Source organism: Betta splendens, chromosome 3, assembly GCF_900634795.4.
Source record: "Betta splendens chromosome 3, fBetSpl5.4, whole genome shotgun sequence".
Lineage (NCBI taxonomy): Eukaryota > Metazoa > Chordata > Actinopteri > Anabantiformes > Osphronemidae > Betta > Betta splendens.
Window position 1 is genome coordinate 10,056,834 of NC_040883.2, and position 17,265 is coordinate 10,074,098.

The 17,265-nt window shown below is 48.4% G+C and overlaps 4 protein-coding genes across 7 annotated transcripts; all 4 read right to left on the reverse strand.

Annotated features, from left to right (window-relative positions):
- Nucleotides 1–377: 377 nt before the first annotated feature.
- Nucleotides 378–6,902, reverse strand: LOC114851991 (zinc finger protein 395-like). 2 transcript variants are annotated; one of them, XM_029143970.3, is made up of 10 exons: nucleotides 6,697–6,902; nucleotides 5,101–5,280; nucleotides 4,891–5,027; nucleotides 4,695–4,807; nucleotides 4,046–4,248; nucleotides 3,873–3,973; nucleotides 3,469–3,703; nucleotides 3,286–3,378; nucleotides 2,314–2,384; nucleotides 378–2,156 (listed from the first exon to the last, which is right to left on the reverse strand). In XM_029143970.3, exons 2-10 carry the CDS (start codon nucleotides 5,257–5,259, stop codon nucleotides 2,045–2,047), a joined length of 1,224 nt encoding a protein of 407 aa, XP_028999803.1. In that variant the 5' UTR covers nucleotides 5,260–5,280; nucleotides 6,697–6,902; the 3' UTR covers nucleotides 378–2,044. The 2 variants fall into 2 exon arrangements, with proteins under 2 accessions (XP_028999803.1, XP_028999802.1); XM_029143969.3 differs by lacking the exon at nucleotides 6,697–6,902 and adding an exon at nucleotides 6,218–6,688.
- Nucleotides 6,903–8,743: 1,841 nt separating this feature from the next.
- On the reverse strand, nucleotides 8,744–11,992 carry si:ch73-204p21.2 (uncharacterized). 3 transcript variants are annotated; one of them, XM_041070028.2, is made up of 7 exons: nucleotides 11,714–11,992; nucleotides 10,503–11,554; nucleotides 10,319–10,379; nucleotides 10,177–10,246; nucleotides 9,804–9,881; nucleotides 9,517–9,591; nucleotides 8,744–9,440 (listed from the first exon to the last, which is right to left on the reverse strand). In XM_041070028.2, exons 2-7 carry the CDS (start codon nucleotides 10,622–10,624, stop codon nucleotides 9,199–9,201), a joined length of 648 nt encoding a protein of 215 aa, XP_040925962.1. In that variant the 5' UTR covers nucleotides 10,625–11,554; nucleotides 11,714–11,992; the 3' UTR covers nucleotides 8,744–9,198. The 3 variants fall into 3 exon arrangements, with proteins under 3 accessions (XP_040925962.1, XP_040925961.1, XP_040925963.1); XM_041070027.2 differs by having other exon boundaries at nucleotides 10,503–10,629; nucleotides 11,714–11,989; XM_041070029.2 differs by lacking the exon at nucleotides 9,517–9,591 and having other exon boundaries at nucleotides 10,503–10,629; nucleotides 11,714–11,982.
- A 269-nt stretch (nucleotides 11,993–12,261) lies between these two features.
- LOC114851992 (membrane progestin receptor beta-like) lies at nucleotides 12,262–13,804 on the reverse strand. Its single transcript, XM_029143974.2, has 5 exons — nucleotides 13,507–13,804; nucleotides 13,317–13,429; nucleotides 13,064–13,220; nucleotides 12,795–12,995; nucleotides 12,262–12,716 (listed from the first exon to the last, which is right to left on the reverse strand). The coding sequence occupies exons 1-5, from the start codon at nucleotides 13,789–13,791 to the stop codon at nucleotides 12,405–12,407; spliced, it is 1,068 nt and encodes a 355-aa protein (XP_028999807.1). The 5' UTR covers nucleotides 13,792–13,804; the 3' UTR covers nucleotides 12,262–12,404.
- A 611-nt stretch (nucleotides 13,805–14,415) lies between these two features.
- On the reverse strand, nucleotides 14,416–15,416 carry il17a/f2 (interleukin 17a/f2). The gene is made up of 3 exons (XM_029143978.3): nucleotides 15,283–15,416; nucleotides 14,993–15,147; nucleotides 14,416–14,644 (listed from the first exon to the last, which is right to left on the reverse strand). The coding sequence occupies exons 1-3, from the start codon at nucleotides 15,301–15,303 to the stop codon at nucleotides 14,416–14,418; spliced, it is 405 nt and encodes a 134-aa protein (XP_028999811.1). The 5' UTR covers nucleotides 15,304–15,416.
- Between the last annotated feature and the right edge of the window lie 1,849 nt (nucleotides 15,417–17,265).

Below are 17,265 nucleotides of genomic sequence, written 5' to 3' on the forward strand. Positions count from 1 at the left end.
CCTTCTAAACTTCTAAGTACTGCTGTAAGTCAGATGTTTGCTGTTTTCATTTTAGCAGTGGGTGGCAGCACTAATAAGATGATCATCACGCGATAAAAATATTTAGGATGCATATTTTGTGTTTAGGTGTCAGCGTGACATTGACAGAATAATGAAAAAGATCCAGAAAGATTTAATAGTATGTTAATTGATGTGGTGACATGGCAGCATTTTTCTTTCCCTAATTAGATGATGATGATGCTTCTGCTCGCAGGGGGGATGTAGCCACGTCCAATATTTCTGTTCGTTCTGTCTATCATGCTACAATGAAATTCTGTGTTTTTTTTTCCTGCACAGCAGCGTCTGTTATGTAATCAAATCAGCATAAAAACGAAGTGTTGTAGGTTTATATGTTTTAATATTTAACAACAAGAACAAGCTGCAGGGATTTTTATTGTGACGTTAACATGGCATTTAGTAGAAAGACCAAAGTACTGATATTGTTTCAACACTGGTACTGATGCTTCAGTATCTGAGTACAAAAGAAGGTTCATTAGCTTTATTAACAAGACTTGGCATCGTGTATAAAATGACTTTGTTACCAAGACAGAAAAAGTCCTTCACAGACACAAGTAGATACACAAGTGGATACAATGAGAGAAAGGAGGCAAGAGTACAAAAATAGAGATTTGACTGAAAACCAGACTGTTGTATTATCTGAATTTAAACAGAGATTATGATGAATACTGCTCATGGTTCCCACAGTGGAAATGGCTTCTGATTCCAGGAATGAGTGACTGAAGCAGATGGAACATCAGACTGTACCAAAGGACACCTTCTCAATTAGTGTATGCATGTTAGTACAAAGTTGGGTTAGGTGAACTTTTTTGAACGACTGCAAATCTGTTCTGGCTTTAGGTAACAGTTCTTCATGTACAAGCCTTAGATCCTGGGGCCTGTCCTAGAATCAGACCTCCCACCTGACATCCCAGCGCTTCTTTTTTTTTTTTTTAATCCTGATACATTACCTGTATCAGGATTCTCTGATGCTACTGCAGCTGCTCACTGCTCACCTACATTTGCTCTGGTCACAGAACCAAAGTCAAAATATTGGCAACAACATATGCTCGACTGCCACTAAATGACAGCCTGAATAAGAAGTTTCAAACCCACACAGGACCCAGAACATTAGTCTTGACCGGTTTGGTCACTCTTTTCCGCCCATCACTCCTTGACTCGCATACTTGAGTGAAAGGACCGTGCTTATAAGGCTGCTTGACAACCTTCTGTAGATGTACAGATCCCTGCTAACGATGGCACAAAGGCCCACAGCTGTTGGTGAACAGATGCAGGACAGATGTGGATAACAAGCCGTCTCAACATCCGTTTGCCTGAAAGCAAAGTGGTCACAGAGGAAACAAACTGGTGGCGAATCTGCTTCTGGGTCTTGTGTAAATGTAATGGAACTTTTATCTGCGTTGGATGAACTGTTGTTTTCAAGTGGGCACCAAAATAGAAGAAAGTTTATCAATTCGCACCATTTAAGCAGGAATTCACATTGTACTTTTGGTCTTCCAGATGATTTTAGTGTAAACATTTCATTTTTCAGTGAAGCCAAAACTACGCAGATTTGAGACTCAAATTATTGCTCCAGCACAGTGGAACTGGTAATAACATACAACATGGTTACTGTGAAACTAGTAATCAGATTACTCCTCTAATGAGAATGCACGAGACAATGAGATAATCCTGCTTCATCAGCTCAAGGAAGAAAACTCCAGTTATGAGAGAACTCAGTGTGACATCCATTCAGTTCAGAAAGGTTTACAATAGGACGAATTTCCAGCACCGTCTCCCGACTGTAGCTGAACTTAAATTCAGCCTGGAGTCTTATGTACATGCCTGAAGACAAAAAGCCACCTCAGCTGCTTCTGCTCCAGCGGTTCACCAGGAGGAAAAACATAAAAAAATGAAACATCCTTTAAAAAACGGTTTTCTGTTTAGTATAAACATCTGACAGGAGAGGATCAGCAACAGTCTGTGTCTGCGTCTCCGTGGTCTCAGCTCAGTCGTGGAAGCGCTGGCAGGCTTTCTTCCAGCGACAGGCTGTGCACCACTGATCTCTGTGCTCAATGCCGTAAACTTTACGGCACTTTTTGGCTTCACCACGGATCTTCCTGAGAGTGAGAGAGAGAGAGAGAGAGAGAGAGAGAGAGAGAGAGAGAGAAAGAGAGAGAGAGATTACTGGTATGATTCTGCCCTTACATCCAGTCTTCGCAGTTACTGATGTGTCATTTCACAGTTAACCAACATTATTCCTAAAACCAGGCTGACCTGCAGGGGGCGCTCTGCTGCTGTAGCCACTGCTCTCCTACACTGACCGAACGAACCCGAAATGACAAAACCTGCCATGGAGAGAAGAAGGAGTCAGATCATCTGTTTAACAGTAGCTGTGCAGCCTCCTTCTTCGACCTGCAGGTGGCAGCACCACTCCTGTGGCAACCTGCTGGAAAACGTGACCGCAAACCATCCTAGGGGATTTTCCTTCTGAATGGAAACCATCAGGGAGGAGTAGACACACACACACACACACACACACACACACACACACACACACACACACACACACACACACACACACACACACACACACACACACACACACACACACACACATTCTTGTACTTACGTCAAAGTGAGGCACTCCATTGACATAATGCCTTTCCTAGCCCCTTACCCTAACCCTAACCATCACAACTAAAGGCAGACGTCTAACCTTTGCTCTGATCTGAACCAAAACTCAACACTAACCTCAGCCCTAAAATCACATCTTAACCCTCAAACAGGACTTTAAAGAAGTGAGGACCGGCCAAAATGTCCTCACTTTGGTAGGAAAATACGTTTTTTGGTTCTCACTTTGACGCAAGTACAAGTACACAGACACACACACACGCACTCTTCACCTCCCTCCAGAATAAAACCAGTTTTAACAGGCTTCTCTTGGCTGCAGGAGGAAGTAAACAACAGGCTGTTGTGCAGGACTCAGAATGGGAGAAATGAGAAAAGTGAGTGTTTGGGGCAAAGTTTCACAGTGTTGCAAATAATTAGCCAGTAATCTAAAAAATAACCTGATTTTCTCAGGGAAAGTACACAAATTTTGGCTTCCCTGTGAAAGAGAGACTAGTCAATTGTGCACAGTTTCACTCTGCCTCATGAGTTTTCTACACTTTGCTACGTTATGACATTTTCTCTCCCTGGTCTGGACACAGATGATCACATGAACAGCCTGAAGCTGTCGGCGTTTACCTGTCTGCTGTGGCAGCTGTTTGAGGGCGCAGCCGCCGTCCAGCGGCAGGAAGTCCTGCTCGGAGCCGAGGCCACGCTGTCGGGAGGCGGCGCCTAAAAATCACATCTAAGATTATACAGAGCATACAATACAGAGCAAAAATGTGACAAAAACATTTTAGATTCAAGTTGATGCCACAGTACCTGATACGAATGCTCTGACTGGACCTGCCACAGTCTGCCAGGGGAGGAGGGGGCTGAGCGACTCAGAGCTCCACAAGGTGGAGACGGAGGGGAGGGAGGAGGGGGGCTAGGGGGGGAGGAGGGGGAGCCATAGGCGAGAGGATGAGGAGGAGACTGCTGCTGCTGCTGCTGGTTGATCTCAGTGTAGTAAAAATCCTCCTCACTGCGAGAACATCGCTCATGTTCACCTCCACGACTGCAACAGGGAGGTCAAAGGTCAAAGGTCTTCACATCATAACTAAATAGAATGACAGGGAATCTATAGCCAAAGCTAAAAATGACCGACAATCAGAGACACAAAGTAATTCTAATGAAATTCATGATGATGATTATTAGTTCTCAGCGTATTTTGATACAGCTCTTACCACAGATGTGTCATCCTGATGTGGCGTTTGATTCCCACCACCGACGTCAGCACCTTCCCACAGCTGGGCCACAGACACCTGTAGGACGCCTTCACTGAGTTCTGCAGGAGGAAGCGCACGGTCAGGCCTCGCCATCATCGGGCGTCCTGTGATCACTTGCAACATCTGCTCACCCTACGTTTCCGTGGCGCCGGCTCGTCAAACAGAACCTGGTCCATCTCCATGCTCAGGCCTTCGTCGGGAGGCGTGGCCGGGCGCGCGTCGGGTTCTGTCATGGGTGGAGACGGGGCGGGACTCCTGTTGGCGCGGCCGACGCTCCAGTAGCCGCTGCTGCCGCTGTCAGAGAGCTCACTGCCTCCACAGTCCATGGGAGCAGCTGAAACACAGAACAATGTGCTGTCTGACCCATAGGTCCCAGAACAGGCCCAGTTTTCATTTCTTGGCACAGCCCAGCACCACAGAACATGTGTCAGAAGCTGCTTGTGCCCAGGTGACCTCACACCAGCTATTTACTGAAGCTACTTTCACTTCCTGGTTCTCGTGACTTGTTTTGAGTCAAACATCATTTAACATTTTGTCCTCACACCAATACTGTCATAAGGCCACATTAAAAGTGCACCAGTTCATTTCTACTGTTGTTAAATCTCTTCAAATGAAAAAATGTGCTTTAATCTGATAGAGAAAAACTAAAACTAAGCAAAGGAAAGAAAACAGACCGCTGCAAAAACAGGAAGTTAAATGTCCTTACAGCTGCACCTGATTCCAGTACGAGTCAACGTCCTGTCACTAACCAGTAGATGGTACTGACTAGTACTAGTGTACCTGTAGTGTCTGTGGTTGCAGGGCTGTGCAGCAAAGGGCTGCAGGACAAACTGCTGAGGACCATCGCTGCCATGAGCTCATCCACATCCACCTCGGCTGCACTCCGCCTCTGGCTGCAGGACAGGGAGGAGACACACCCTAGTTACCAGAACCTGAGCGGGCGATTAGTCAAAACACAGATGAAGACGGGTCTGACCTGCGAGGGACGTCTATGCAGGAGGAGACGGACCTGCCGCTGCCCGACGGAGGCACCGAAGGTGATGAGGGCCAGGCGAAACCATCAGTCTGCTTTGGGTCCAGTGCGGACTCGGCAGCGCCACACTGGAAGTACACCTGAGGGAGGAGATGCCCGTGGCTCAGTGACACAAACACACGAACTGGGCCATCACTCAGTTCCTCCTCCCACCTTCAGTCCAGGATGACCTTTGGCTCTGCTGGCGGCCGGCTGAGCTGCCATGAAGACGTCAGCCTCGCCGGTCTCTAGGTTTGTGTGTGGTCCCGCTGCCGGGTTGGTGAGCAGCGCTCCAAGAGGAGAACGCTTCCCTAGACGGGTCTTTGGCAACATGTCGCTCAGTCTGCAGACAACCTGAAACAGACGGGTCTCAGCTGAGGCCTCCAGTCGGTGGTGAGGCTCAGATAATGCGGCCGAGCACGTACTCAGTAACAATTAGGTATTTAGTCGCAGCGTCACCATGGCAACCAGATGAATCACGATGCCCTAAAGGTTTCCTGTTAATCACTGACTCAGACTAAGCAAACTTTCACAACTGGAACAAGATCAATTACAAAAACTTCACTACAGCCACAGAGTCACATTATGCGGGGACACAAACTCAGGAAGCAGTGGGTTGATCCCAGCCCTGAGAGACACTCTCTGCTCCCACTGACACAGTTGTTTAGATGCGTTTTTACTTTTTTCTTTCCCAGGGTACATCTTTCTTTAAATTTGTTTCTGCACCATGTTACAGTAAAAATAGCAAGTGTCACTGATTGGTTATTAAACTGAAACAGAAGTGTCTTTTTAGATGACCAAAGTCAGATCTGTTACCCGAGTAAAACCAACAGTACAGTATGTCCGTGGAGAAATACCCAATTACAGGTGAATGATCTAAGTTCAACAAGTCACTGTAACAAAAATAAACTTGTTATGATTAGTTTCAATAATTACTCTTTAGAGCAGTATTTAAGCAGTTTACTGGTTCAATGGTCATTTAGTTTCAGAGACGCATCATCTACTGTTTTTCTGGACCAACTACTGCTAAATGTAAAGAAAGACAAAGTAGTGTAGGGAGGTCAGTCACATCACATTCAAGTACCAAAGTACTTTAAATCTATACTTGCTTACTTTCTAATACTGCTTTTTAGCTGACATCGACTGTAAACAACTTGTTATCTGGTATAAACGCAACGTTAAAACATCAATGTATCAATGTGACATAAAACGCACCAACAGGAGTAAACAAGTTATTAACTTGTTCTTGACAATAAATATACAGTAACAAAAACAAGATGGAAACACTCACGTTGTGTACAAGTACTTCAAAACTCAACTTAAGCACATCACTTGTACTGTAATACTGAAATATTGCGTCAGTGGTGTGTCGTTTATACACACCCAGCGCACACCCGCCCCCTGCCATGCTGAACCAATCACATTCCTTCACACCTTCCACAATAAAAGCCTTCATTGAAAACAATAAGGGCTAAACAATGTTTAACTTTGCCTCATTTAGAAGATGACAAAATAACACACGTTATAACAAAAACTAAACGAGGAACACACGTTGTCAATTCAATGCAACAACAACAACAACAACAACAACCTTCTCCAGTCGAAGCTTCAGGGTCTTTAGTAAGAATTTTAGGCGCCAGCTGGACCGAACTGGGTCGGGGCGCAGGAGCACGCGCTCCACGCCCATCAAAGTTCGACCGTGAACACGTGAGACAGCCGAATCAGTTTTTCCCCAGTGGGATGCAAAAGGTGGATCTGAAGCGAACCTACCTGCACATCCAGGATGAAAAACCCGCACGGGAATCTAGAACCGAGCCAGGTAAGTTCGGTGCTGCTCAGGCAGTGTGTGTGTGTGCGTGTGTCCGTGTGCTGCTACGGGGACACAGTCAGGGAGGTAGCGACGAGCGGTGCACAAAACCCGGAACAGATCTTAAAGAAGTGGAGTCCAGGAGACAGCGGCTCAACCACACCGGGAACTTTCCTTCAGAAGGGGAAACATCACGAACAATATATAAAATGATTTCAAACACACAATAAATGAAAGAAAACACAGTAATACTGCAGTTTTGCAGTTACGTTCAAGTTCAACTGTTCAAACTGTGAAAATGAACAATTAAAATGAAAACCGCTTTGGTGTGAAATCAGTCACAGCCTTAAACGATGTTTTCTGTGTCACGGGGAGGTTTTAAAGAACAGTGATATTTAGTTTTAAAACCATAACAAATCTGTTTATTATCGGTGAATCTGTCACCACTGAAACAACCCAGCAGCCCATAATGAACTTTTCTCTGAGACGCAGACGTCTCAGTACAACAGGACTGAAGCCTTTTAACCCTTTGACCAGAAAGGGTAAAGGTCAGCGGTCAAGAGGTGCGTTTCAATGGATGTGCAGGAACCTATTGTGCGTGTAGGGAGGTAAAAGGTTTCCACCCCATGTGTGATCAGCCGATCCTAGTTAGATCCCTGTCCTATCCCAGTTTTTCTCAGTAGCTCTCAGTCCCATAGTAAACAACAAACCACGTGGGAGGGAGGCGGACGCTGATTGGCGGAGCCGGGCCGCGCAGGCTCACACCCCCACGGAGATGTTGTTTACCCACTATTCAGTGGTCTCAGGACGGACTCAGCGAACACTGGTAGAAGAGCCACTGTACTTCATTCTTACAGTGATCTGTAAAACATGGTTCTGCAACTCCTGGAAGCTTCACTGCAAGCACAAGTACAGTAGCACACGTAGTACTACAGTAGCAGTAGCACAGTAGTACACGCATTACTACAGTAGTACACGCAGGGTCGCTGCTCTAGAGTAGCATAGTATTACTACAGTATCAGCAGTAACTGCAAACTGTGTGCGTGTGTTTGTTTAAATACTTTTTTGAGGCTTCTTGTCTACAAAACTCGAGATCAATAACAAATAGAAATAATAGTAGACAAGAGTCGGATTGTGTATCCGTAAGAAAAAACTCACCACATAAAACGAAACTTAAAAACATGGAGTATTTGAACTGTGATTCTGTCTACTCCACCAGACGTTGTTTGTGCATTGTTTGTGTTTCTGCGACATGTTCTCCTGTGTGTACTGCAGTACTGTACAGTACTGTGTAGTACTTGCTGCACGCGCCCCGCCCCCTCTTTGGGCGTTACATAAACCGCCCTTGCACGTAGCTCACGCGCTGCAACGCTGCCACGCTGCGCTACGTGCAGACGCGGCTGCAGCCTTTAACGGTTTTCCCGCAGAGTTTTGCTACTGACCCAGTGCAGAGAGGAGACAATCACACGACGTTCAGCAGATTATAATATCACAACACAAATACACACAGGCCCGACTCATTACACGCAGACGGTCTGTGAGCGGCGTTAGCAGCCACTAGCTACTAACTGAAGAAGGAGCTAAAGTGAAACCGTCATGTTAGTGTTCTAAGCTGTTCAGGATCGGTGGGCCTCAGCCAGAACCAGCTCCCAGTTCTGGTTCAGGAAGACGCTCAGTGTCTGCTGGGATGAGTAATCTCTCCTCCTTTCACAGATGTTAAAACATGAGCAGTCAGATTCCAACTATTTCCTGGTTGCTCAACTTTCAAGTTCAACGCTGATGATGACTGGTTGCTATGGCGACAGCCGTGTTGGATTTGGCCTCACAGTGTCTTGACAGTGCTCCTGTAAAGCTTCTTCACACCTCAGCCTCAGCTACTGAAGATGGGGTCTGTTCTGTGGAGCATCATACAGCAGCGAGGTTAAAGCTGTAACTACCACATGGATTCACTTCACTGCTCCAGAGCTTTTTATCATCCAGTGGAGAATCATCAGACACAGAGGAACAAAGGAACTTGAATGTAGCTTTATTATATTTACATGTGTCTCGCAGACTCTTCACACCAACAGAGAACAGTCATAAACAGCACATTTATTTTGTGCTGTTGTGTAGTTTCCAGAAGCTGTGCTGACTCATTCATTCCAGCCACCAACAAACACGCACGTTATCATTAAAGGTTCAAATGAGGTGAAGGATCCTCGTTTCCCTTCTGCCACCACATCCACAACACCTTCACATTATATCATTTGACTCAGTGTCTCAATGACCAAACTGTTTCCTGTTTACGATCATTGGTTAAAGTAAGACACTGCTCTCTGTGAGTATGTACCAGCATCCAGCTGCATCATGGGAAACGTAGGCTCCAGTCCAGCTGTTTGCACTCACGTTGTTTGCACTCACTGCTGTTCCTTCTTGTTTAACTGCTGGTTCTCAGCCGTCAGTCCTGTCCTCCTCGTCCTTCGTCATCATGCCTCCACGTCCGCGGTCCTGCCAGGCAGCGGTGGTGACTCCTCCTCCTCCTGCACCTGTTCAGGTGGATGGACGGTGGCGGCGGTCGGGGTCTTTGTCGCCTTCTTGCTGACTTGTGCGTAAACTGAGTTCACATTGCTGCCGCCCAGACCCTCCGCTGCTGCTTCGGAACGAGGCTCCTGATTGGCCGCAGGTGATGGCGCAGCCTGCTCCTCTCCAATGGTGTGGTAGATGTGATCTGCACACAGACGAGAGCAGGAAGTGAAGACGACCAGTGCTGCTGCTGCAACGGGCGACCGTCTCTGAGGGGGCACCTCGGCTGTGAGCTCCCGTCAGGTGGCTCCTCCACGGGGTGAACTGGGCCGAGGCTTCCTCCTCAGCTCGTACCGCTGCACACACACACACACACACACACACACACAAAGCACCCTGCTGTCAGACTGCAAACCTCAGCTCCTTCCCCCAGGCTAGAGAGTGAGTTTGTGCTGTGGTTTAATGCTCCACTCATTTTATTAACCGTTAAACTAAACCACCAAACCATCTTCATCCATTCAGCACAAACACAACCTGAGCCAAAGCTCTCACTGTTGCTCAGACCAACCTTGGTTGAGCGGTGGCGCCACCATGTGGCTGCTCGGTGCAGCGGCCTGGACTCGGGTTCCCTCCTTCAGGTGATTCTCTGAACAGGCACAGATAAAATTGTGAACTCATAGACAGTGGCTTTCACGCCTTCGCTTGACCTTTGACCTTTCCCCTGACCCTTTTCCTGGGTTCTCTGTAGAGCTACACAATGACCATGTGGCTGAACTGAATTCCTAATAGAAAAGCTGGAATCTTTCATTAACCAAATAAACCGCGCTGACGTCTGTGAGCCATTAAGGACCGGTCCACCACCGCTGTGTCGCCGTGATGGTCCGACATCCACCAGGTTCTCGCCACACTTGTAGAACCTGAGCAGTTCTGGCAGGTTTCACCTTTTTCGTCGCTCTGGATCTCGTGGATCATGGGATTCTCTCGGGCCGTCATGGCGTCCTCCAGCTTCACCTGCCAACAAACGTGACATCAGACGTTTCCTCCACGTGGCTGCCAGAGGAGAACAGAGCAGAGGCCTCTCACCACTTTGATGAGGGATGAGGGATGTTTGTCTACACTTGATTCTTGCAACTCAAACGAACGTCTGGAAAAACAGCGAAGCACAGACGTCAACGTTTTGTTGGTCGTTGAAGCAACGTGAGCAACGTAAACAGAGATGCTGAGAGGCGCCAGTGAAACATGCATCCATGAGAATAGAACCACCAACCTGCCACAGTCGCTGCAGAGAGACGTGAGGAAGATGGAGAGGAGGAGGAGGAGGATGAAGACGCTGACGACTCCCGGCGGCAGGAAGAATGAGCTGGTGACCTCTGCTCCGATGGCAGCCATGATCGCTGGGAGAGAGAGGGATGGGCATCATGCGGAAGCCGGCTTCCGTGTAAACGATGGATCTTAACCTGTGATACACTGAGCTGCCACATTTCCTGGTAAATCATTAATGTGTGTGGAATCTGTGGGTTGAACAAAGCTTTAAACTACCTGAGGTGCAGAGTCACTTCCTCCCACTGAGACAAAAAGTTGCCTCCAAAATGATCTGACTTTATTTTCCTCTGTGCAGAACTTACACTGAGTGGAAAATAACACCAGCTGGGTCACGGTTAGAACCTGGGCTCAAAACCGTTCCAGAAAAACATCAACTCATGGCCCAAATGCTTTTTAAACAAAACCTTCAACAGGTGACAAAAGGAACTTGTCAACAGGAAGAAGCGACACATCTGGGCTGATCCCGGATCAGCGGGCCTGTCTGTGGCCTTACACAACAACACAGAGTGCGTCTACATAATCATGACAGGCAGACAAGCCTGGTCATCAGGACAACCCGTCCGTAACACTGTTAATAATGTGAGTCAAGTATACAGGTTCTATAACACGAAAAATTAGATAATTAGAAGATCTGGACGAGCAGAAAATCTCCTGACAACACAGAGCGACGCTCTGTCCCTGAGCTGATTAATGTGTAGTAACATAACATTAATGTGAAGTCAAGGTTCAGATAGTCTGACGTCTAAAGAAAACCCACGTCGTCAGAATAAACCTCCACAATAATCAGCTCCAGCCTTAAACTGGAGCTGAGTCTCAGCCCAACAGCTGGTAAATAAAAAGCTGCTTAATTCCACTCTGTAACTTTCCTGGATTGACTTCAGCGTGAACACATCGGAGCGTGAAGCGCGGCCCAGAACCGCCTAACAACACGCCTGCCTTCATCGGGTTCTCCTTCAAACGATGCCAGTTCAGCTCCACTGGGTAAATGACTGAAACCTGTGAGGAGCAACATCCGACCGTGCAAATGAAAAAGTCAAGTCAGCTCAGACTGGAATAAAGAAGCGTTTCCCGACTTCAAGGCTGTCAACACAGCAGCAGCAGCAGCAGCTTTAAGTGGTTAAACACACTAACGCGGTGCGAGTGGAGTGGACGTACCTGAGTGGAGGCTGCTCCTGCTGCAGGTTTACACATTGACAGACTGAGCAAACACGGAGCCGCTGGGCTCACGGATGCAAACAAGGCGGCACCTGTCACGTGTGCATTAGTCAGTCCAGCGGCGAACAGAGGAACACGCATCAGATCGGTCTGTGACAGACAGTAGGAGCTCGGAGGCCCCCGCCTCTCCAACCGCGACGCGGCCTCCAATAATAAACAGCGTGCATGACAGTTGGTCCGACCAGCAGCAGCTGGGACCGATAAGCTCCTTGGACCAAAACCACATCACACGTTGGACGACGGACGTTTATCAGCGACTCCACCCAAACACCCCAACGGAAACTTTCTGCTTGACTGCTGGAGTGAGGCCGCACCAGCAACCGCCATCACAACCACCACCATGTTTGTGTCCCATGGATGCGGGCTGAGCGCTAATAGCTGCTCACGAAGCCTTTCTACGGTCGCAAGGTCATGAAAGATATATAAACCTGTGGAAGACCCTTCACACCAAAACACAAACACACACAACACAGACACAAAGCTTCAAATAACTGAATAGAATTGAACTTTATTCATTCCACATTGGGGAAATTAACCTCTGCATTTCAACCCGTCCTCTGGGGGGAGCCTCATGTGCCTCAAAGCATCTGTGCACGTTGAGGGGGCGCCGTCTTCTAAGCTTCGTCTTCCTCTATCTTTGCTCTGTCTTCAGTCGGGCTCGTGCTTTTCTCATCATGGCGAGTGCCGTCGTCAGGCAGCTCAACGCCAGGCAGGGGAAGGAGGCGCAGGCCAGCAGCAGACGCCTCCCTCCGAGCTCCCTCACCAGCCCCGGCCGCCGCCAGAGGAAGTCCTGGAAGAGCGCCTCCTGCTGGACGAGTGTGCAGATGGATGACAGAACGTGGAAGAGCTGGTGGCTGTGGCCGATGACGTCATAGGAGCCCGGGGAGAATCGCTCCGGGACGGGGCAAGCGAAGAAGGCGGCTGACAACAGAAGCAGCACCACCTGCTGGACAAAAGAGAGAAGACAGTCTACATGGGTTTGCAGGGGACATGTGGGTGTGTGCACACACACAAACATCACCTGCAGGAAGTGCAGCACAAGCACAGAAGGAGTGGACCAGCGGTGGGCGGTGAGACGGTGGGCAACAGGGCTGATGCCCAGAAGACAGGAGCACGCGAGCGGGACCGCGTGGCAGAACTTCCTGTGCGCAGACTGGAGCTTCGCGTGGCACAAGACGCTGCAGGAGAACCAGGCGAGGAGAGCAGCAGCCGGGAGGAAGACCTGCAAAGAGCGACGTCAGAGCGCTCCTCACGCAGCTCTGTTTCTGAGCACGGATCCGGGGCACGCACCTGTCCCAGCATGCTTTGTGTCCAGGCGCCATCTGAGCTGTAGAGCCACAGGGCCAGAGCACCGCCGTACTGGTAGACGCCCACGCCCACGTAGCCGAGGAGGAAGAGCGCGCGGTGCGTCTGCTCCGAGTGGGACTGCAGCAGGTGAGCTGCGGCGCTGCAGCAAGTCTGCGTTACCCACAGCCGAACCCCGTGGCCCTGTCTGTGCCGAGCAGAGCCCAGTCCTGGGCTCCAAACACGTTGAAGCGCTTACCTGCAGCTGAGCCATGTAACCGTGGAGAAAACATAGAGGACGAGAGGAAGCGACGAGACGTCCACAGAGAAGCCCTGACCCTCAGGACCCTGCAGCCGGAAGCCCAGGATGCCCTGGGGAGGTCAAAGGTGAGACATCAGCACGAGCGGGGCGGAGTCGAAGCGCTTACGGGACAGCGAGAGCGAGGTACCCCTCCCTGCAGGACGGCGAACGCCAGGAAGCGCATCAGCAGGCAGGCGGCCGCCAACAGGTGGCTCCACGCGTTCACCGTCTCATTATGGATCTGGAAGAGGCTGAGGACGCAGCAGCGCCACGACAGGCCCAGAGGACGGTACCCCGACAGCACGAAGCGCCGCCGGAGCAGCGGAGGCACGTCCGCGTCCCGCACGGTGGCGGGCAGCGAGGGGAGCAGCTGGTCCAACAGAGGGAGGAGGGTGAGAGTCAGCGGGGGAGGAGACAGTGAGACGCGAGGCATGATGGGGGACGAAGCAGGTTTGCTCAGGTTGCTATGGGAACAGACAGGAGGGCTCCCGGTTAGAAGGGTTAACCCACGGAGCGGAGGATTTAGAGCACAGACACGGCAGCAGCAACAAGGAAACACAAGCAACACAACATACTCACACAAACAACAAGTCTGAGTCGCGCTTCCGAACGGAAGGATCCACAAAACGCAAGGTCCAGAGGTAAGAGGGTCAGAGCTGGTACCGAGCAGCAGACAGTCTTTCACCGCCCGGTCCGGTCTCTCTCACACACACACACACACACACACACACACACACACACACACACACACACACACACACACACACACCAAGTCACTGTGTCATTGTTTTCAGCTAATTAGATTTATGAACATCATGAGACCCGATGGACTGCTGACAGACTGGGATGGAAGAGGAGGAAGAGGGTGGAGGAGGAGAAGGAGGAGGAGGAGGGAGGGATAAGGAAAGAGGAGGAGTAAGTTAGTAACTTAGAATCCAACATTAGGGGTTGGAGGTTTTTCTGGTTTTATTTCTTCAGACACTTGTTCAGGCTTCATGAAGGCGACTTTATTAAACACATGCATCAATGATCATAATTACATCCATGTCTTTCTGAGCTAGTTGTATCTGGCCAACACGCAGGTGCAGCCCACTGCCACAGACTTGTACGAGGCTACGTAGCAAGACCCCCTCTCCTGCCGGGTCAGGACCAGGACCGTCTGATAGACCGGGACCGAGTTCAGGTACTGTCCACCTTGGTGTCCAGGGAATGGACTGGAACACACGCTGCTGGTGCACTCTGCCTCCCAGATGGTGGCCGGGATCCGGTTCCTCACCTTAGACGACCTGAACACACAGAACTGTCAGAACACGAAGAACGACTCAGATGAACGAAGGGGCCGTTTGTGTTTCAGGACCAGTCTGGGAGAATTTGATCTCAGATTCCTTTTACTTTATCTTATCTTGAAACCTTTGAAACATGTACTCATGAAGTACAGATATAATAAGACTCTAATCAGATCAAAGGCTGAAATAGAACTGATCGCAAAAGGTGTCTGTAATTTGAAATTTATGTTAAAGAGACAGTGGAAATCTAATTTAAAAACACAATCAAATGAATCCTTTATATGTTATTTATTATGGTTACATTTAAAGTTGTAACCTGAGGTTTGACAGGTTTGTGTCGTCACTGACCTCCATCTCCACGGCGACAGGGATCGGTTGTGGATGCTCCCGCTTTCCTTGGTCAGGGAGACAAAGTCTGTGGGCGGCACCAGCGCGAAGGCACAGGGAGCGGCGGCCGGCGTCTCGGACTCCGTGGCGCCGGAGGACACGGCTGCACACAGCACCTGAGGCCAGAGCGCACGTTAGGCGACGTCACACCGGACTCTGGGCTCAGGTCTGCCTCCGTCAGACCCTCGGACCACGTTTAGAGCAAGTCAGCATTTAGTACAGTAGTAATAGTAGTGATTAAATCGTCTTACCAGCAGAGCTCCGAGCTTCATGTTGTTCTATCCAGTGTCTGTGAGACTGCTCTGACATCAGCTTGATTTATAGCGATCTGACCCCACGAGATCGCCGCACTGATAAACACAGACTTCCTGTCGTCTCAGCATCACCGCACAGTCAGGTGAAGTCAGTCTGTGGTTGGCAGCATGAGAACGACACGTTTCAGCGCTGATAGCATCTTCGACGAGCGAAAAGGCTATTACTCAGAATTACTACGATGACCCGAAAGCTGAGCATCGGTCCCACGCACGCGGCCACTAACAGGAGGAACGACCCCTGAATGCAACACAGCAGCAGAGAACCTCTGCACAGAAGCTACGGAGGAAACCATAAATATGTGGATAAGGGAAGAATGACACTGAGGAAGAGAAGGAGGAAGTGATCTGAGGGCGTGATTCAATTTAAAAAATCTGGAATGAAAAGAAAGAATTACTCTGACTCCTTCATGGTAGTAAAAATCATCTGAACCCAAATTCCTATGATTCAAGCTGTCAGTCTCAGAGGAGGACTGTAGGTGTTAGACAGATGTTGCCTCCTCCAGATGAACAGTCTGTTGATGGAACCTTTTTGACTTATTTGACTTCTTAGAAACAAAGTGGTCCTAAAACAACACATCCTCATCACACACATAGCTTTTGTAGAATTAAACAGGTCATCATTACTTTTCTAACACAATTATTTCAGCTCATTTTTTGTGTGGAAGCCTTGCTGTAACTGTGTCATGTCATGTTAAATGTTAACTTGTGTGTTTGTGATAAAGTGGCATCATCAAATCCACCTGAGGAACCCCGTTTCCATGCGGTGATTCCGACACTGAGGCCTCATCAGTTTGGTTGACTGATGTATTTTCTGTGCTGTGGGAGTCTGACGGATGCGCTCATATCACCTTCTTATCGTCAGTTTGCTCAGTTACTGTTAATCAGATCAGGCTCAATCAACACCTCCACAGCCCTGATGAGGGAGATTAGCTGAGCTCTGACCTGCTTCTCCTGGCAGGTGTCAGGTCTGATCCATCCTGTGGGTTCATTCAGCGCTGTCTGTGACTCCACCTGCGACAGACCCCTCTGACCCGCTTATGCTTTGGACTAGAGGTGAACTGAGTTTAGTGGTTAATCTGCTCTGATCATCTGATAAACTTCCTTTGGCTTTCGTGACACTTGTCTGAAAAGGATCTTTATCTTGTCGCTTTCAACGCGTTTTACTGTCAATGACTTCTCGTCAATGAGCTCCTCGAATGTTGCGGCCTCACAAAGATTTTAGTTTACTTGAAATAAAATACATTTTAAAACACACTAATCAGAATCACATCCATTCACATTCTTACATGGTGTTATATGTAGTTTTATAGTGTTATAAAGGGTTGTATAGCGTGGTAGTGTACATGATTAAACCTTATTGGAAAAACCTACTCTGGACCTTGGACAACCAGGCAAATACAGGTCAATTTCAGACTTACAGACAGACTTTCAGACAAATCTAGACAATTATCTGACCTGAGTGGGAATAACCTGTAGGAAGATTTTCAGTCAAGACTTAGAAAACATCATAGCACAGAAACAGCTCTGGTTAGAGTCACAGTTACAGACAGTGGTTTAGTTTCTGTTCTTTAGAACATGTACATGTTACATGTAGATCTTAGTGCTGCATTTGATTCAACTGAGCACAAAATCGGGTTACAGAGAATGGAACATAGCATTGGAATTACAGCTTTTGCCCATTGTTTACACACTAAAAGCGAGTACTTAGACCAAAGCCTCAGTACTGTTTTGATCGCTTTGAACTGTTTGCATAACTAGCTTCCACTTATTTTCATCATCACTATTACAGCAGTGCATCAGACACATTAGGCAAACGTGTGAACCCGTTTTAGGTTCTGTGAACACATTTTCTCCTCCCTTTTGCAAAACGGTTAACACTGACGTCATTCAAATAGTCTAAACTCTATTATTTTAGCTTTG

Coding starts and splice junctions, on each gene's coding strand:
- LOC114851991 (XM_029143969.3), bottom strand. CDS start 6,382: ATGAAGGCTTTTATTGTGGAAGGTGTGAAGGAATGTGATTGGTTCAGC. Junction 5,281..6,217: donor TTGAAGTACTTGTACACAAC/GTGAGTGTTTCC, acceptor CGTCTGTTTCAG/GTTGTCTGCAGACTGAGCGA. Junction 2,157..2,313: donor CAGCAGAGCGCCCCCTGCAG/GTCAGCCTGGTT, acceptor TCTCACTCTCAG/GAAGATCCGTGGTGAAGCCA.
- LOC114851992 (XM_029143974.2), bottom strand. CDS start 13,791: ATGCCTCGCGTCTCACTGTCTCCTCCCCCGCTGACTCTCACCCTCCTC. Junction 13,430..13,506: donor TCGCCGTCCTGCAGGGAGGG/GTACCTCGCTCT, acceptor TGACCTCCCCAG/GGCATCCTGGGCTTCCGGCT. Junction 13,221..13,316: donor GTTACATGGCTCAGCTGCAG/GTAAGCGCTTCA, acceptor GACTTGCTGCAG/CGCCGCAGCTCACCTGCTGC.
- si:ch73-204p21.2 (XM_041070028.2), bottom strand. CDS start 10,624: ATGGCTGCCATCGGAGCAGAGGTCACCAGCTCATTCTTCCTGCCGCCG. Junction 9,592..9,803: donor GGCGCCACCGCTCAACCAAG/GTTGGTCTGAGC, acceptor GTGTGTGTGCAG/CGGTACGAGCTGAGGAGGAA. Junction 9,441..9,516: donor GACGGGAGCTCACAGCCGAG/GTGCCCCCTCAG, acceptor GTCTGTGTGCAG/ATCACATCTACCACACCATT.
- il17a/f2 (XM_029143978.3), bottom strand. CDS start 15,303: ATGAAGCTCGGAGCTCTGCTG. Junction 15,148..15,282: donor TGAAGCTCGGAGCTCTGCTG/GTAAGACGATTT, acceptor CTCTGGCCTCAG/GTGCTGTGTGCAGCCGTGTC. Junction 14,645..14,992: donor CTGTCGCCGTGGAGATGGAG/GTCAGTGACGAC, acceptor CTGTGTGTTCAG/GTCGTCTAAGGTGAGGAACC.